This window comes from Microtus oregoni, unplaced genomic scaffold, assembly GCF_018167655.1.
Source record: "Microtus oregoni isolate MIOR12 unplaced genomic scaffold, Mior012 000033F_ref0000390, whole genome shotgun sequence".
NCBI classification, from domain to species: domain Eukaryota; kingdom Metazoa; phylum Chordata; class Mammalia; order Rodentia; family Cricetidae; genus Microtus; species Microtus oregoni.
In genome coordinates, this window is record NW_024543092.1 from 27,310,921 (window position 1) to 27,314,261 (window position 3,341).

Sequence of the window (3,341 nt, forward strand, 5' to 3'; positions counted from 1 at the left end):
AATAGAAAACACTATTCTGAGTGAGGTAACCCAGACCCAAAAAGATGAATATGGGATGTACTCACTCATAATTGGTTTCTAGCCATAAATAAGGGTCATGAGGAAAGGGAGAAGGGGAGGATGGGGAGAACTTGGGGGAAAAGGAGGATTGGAATAAAGGAAGGTTGGATAGGGGAGCACGGAAGCACAATTCTTAGTTAAGGGAGCCACCTTAGGGTTGGCAAGAGACTTGAACATAGAGTGGCTCCCAGATGCCCAAGCCGAGGTCCCCAGTTAGTTCCTTGGGCAGCTGAGGATAGGGAACCTGAAATGGCCCTAGCCTATAGCAATACTGACGAATATCTTGCATATCATCATAGAACCTTCAGCTGGTGATGGATTGAGATAGAGACAGAAACCCACACTGGAGCACTGGACTGAGCTCCCAATGTCCCAATGAGGAGCAGAAGGAGGGAGAACATGAGCAATGAAGTCGGGACCACGAGGGGTGCACCCACCCACTGAGACAGTGGAGCTGATCTACTGGGACCTCACCAAGGCCAACTGGACTGTGACTGAAAAAGCATGAGTTGAAACTGGACTCTCTTAACATGGTGAACAATGAGGGCTGATGAGAAACCAAGGACAATGGCAAGGGGTTTTGATCCTACTTCATTTGCTGGCTTTGTGGGAGCCTAGCCAGATTGGATGTTCACCTTCCTAGATATGGACAGAGGGGGGAGGACCTAGGACTTACCACAAGGGCAGGGAACCCTGATTGCTCTTTGGACTGGAGAGGAGGGGGAGAGGAGTGGGGGGGAGGGGGAGAAGAGTGGGAGGAGTGGGAGGGAAATGGGAGGCTGGGAGGAGGTGGAAACGTATTTTTTTTTCTTCCTTTTCTCAATAAAAAACATACAAACAAACAAACACATTAGAATCATCCAATCGGCTTCTAGAGATGTGCTAAATGTCATTTTTTTCACATACAAATTCCCTCTTCTGTCTTCCATTCCACCATTAAACTAGGTATACAGATTTGTGTATAGCTGTGGACAAAGTGGATCTTTTATGAGTTTGAAATTAGTGCAGAAATACATCTTCGTCTATGTCCCATCAGTAACCGTAGTGCAGTTCTTGGAGCTACTCACATATGTCTCTAAAGAACTTACAATCACCAGGGACTGGGAAAAGCTGGGGAAGAAAGGATTCCTGTGTTATTAGGAAAGGGCGATCTGAAATCTTGTTATATTAAATGTATATAATAAACATGCATATGGCATGTGTGCCATGTACATATGTAATAAGAAAAACATGATGAGTATTTAGTTAATGCTAATAAAAGCATTAAATATCAAATTATTAAACATTACAGGACTACCATGAATGCGTATGTGAAAAAAAAATGCTTTCAAAATTACTGACTTGCCCCTACTTGAAACCCCGTGGGAACTTAACGACATCTTAGTCTATAGAACCAAGAAGTGTGTCTTATATATCTGTCTGGAAATCCACATCACTGAGAAAACACTTTTCTTTTAATCATTCTTCTCATGGCTTCTTTGGCCTCTCTGTTTCTCATGCTATATATCAAGAGATTTAGTATTGGCAGCAAAAGTGTATAAAACACAGATATGATCTTTTCTATATCCCGTGGGAAGCTTGAGCTGGTTCCCATGTAAGTGGATATTACTGTTCCGTAGAAGAGTGTTACTACCGTCAGGTGGGAGGCACATGTACATAAAGCCTTATAACTTCCCCTTGCAGAATGTATTTTCAGGACAGTAATAAGAATCCCTAAGTAGGAGCTAATTACTATCAAAAATGTAATTACAGATGTAGCCCCAGAAAGAACAATGAATAAAATCTCACTGTGGCGTGTATCAGAGCAGGAGAGCTGAAAGAGCAATGGAATATCACAGAAATAGTGGTCAATGGCATTGGGCCCACAGAAAGTTAGCTTGAGAAGGCTCCTCAAGTGGGTGAGTGAGTTGGCACAGCCTAGCAGGTAAGAGGCAGATACCAGAGAGATGCAAAACGTGGGGGTTATGAGACCTCTGTAGTGGAGCGGACTGCTGATGGCAAGATACCTATCATAGGCCATTGCAGCCAGGAGGAAGCATTCTGCAGTCAGAAACAGGTTGACAAAGGAATACTGTAGGAGGCAACCATGGTACGAAATCGTTTTTTGACCCAACAAGTAGTTTATCAGCATTTTGGGAAGAAAGACCGATGAATAGCAGAAATCCAAGAAAGCCAAATGGCTAAGGAAAAAGTACTTGGGGGAATGAAGCTGGGCAGTAGCTAAAATTATTAAGATAATCCACAAGTTGCCTGCAACAGTAATGACATAGAGAAAGAAGAACAGCACAGAGAGTAGAGTATTCAGTGCAGGATCGTCCGTTAGTCCTAGGAGGATAAATTCAGTTGTCACACTCAAATTTCTGTCAGCCATTGATATGATTCCTTTATGGGGGATCTGCAAAGAACCAGAGGAAAAAAAATAAATGACCAGAGGGCACAGTTCATAATCATGAAATCATCCTATTCACATCTTTTAAGAATGTCAAAATATTCATCATCAGCTATAATAATTCAAATTACATTAAAATTAGCTGAGTATAAATTAGCTTTTAAAAACATTAAATTGACTCTCATCAAGGAATTGAAATTAGCATTACGTGTCATAAGAAGGAAGAGGTAGGGAAAGTGCAGTACTCTTTGGAAGACAGAGTAAGAATCAGGTCTTTAATTTTTTTTTTTCCCGGTAGAGAGTTCAGTCGATGGGTAATGGGTAACAGAATATTCTAAATTTCCAGAATGAGAAAGATGAGCTTCACCTCCCAAGGGTTAATAACTACTGTGGATGAATAAAAAAGCAAGCAAACAAAAGTTTTATCAACATTAACCATGTAAGTTAGGACATCTAAAAACTGTTCTCTCTCACGTAAGTTAAAAAGTAAAATACAATATGGGTGTATTAAATATAATGTGCATACATACATATTTCATAAATATAAGTAAGCATATACAATAACATCTAATTAATATAAAGTGACTAATAGCGGAAAATGAGACTGTTGCCTTTTCATTTATTATGAAAAAAAGATAATATCATAATGAGATGAATTTCCTTCAATTAACTGTGTTTCATCTTATACAATATTAGAGTTTGAGACAGTAAATAGCCCTTCTCAGACTTTTTGCAATGTTCATTCTTCAGTGTGGATTAGCCAAAGTCAGACATTTCTCACAATGTTTTGACTATTTTCTTTTGTCTTTTAATCCCTGAAGTCAAGGAGACAGATCTATTTTAGAAAGAATTTATATTCCTCTTATCCATTTGATGACCTATAGATCTTACT

General features: G+C 39.7%; 1 protein-coding gene across 1 annotated transcript; it reads right to left on the reverse strand.

The window, feature by feature from the left end:
• Positions 1-1,492: 1,492 nt before the first annotated feature.
• On the reverse strand, positions 1,493-2,431 carry LOC121466364 (olfactory receptor 1052-like). Its single transcript, XM_041680024.1, has one exon. It carries the CDS (start codon positions 2,429-2,431, stop codon positions 1,493-1,495), a length of 939 nt encoding a protein of 312 aa, XP_041535958.1.
• Between the last annotated feature and the right edge of the window lie 910 nt (positions 2,432-3,341).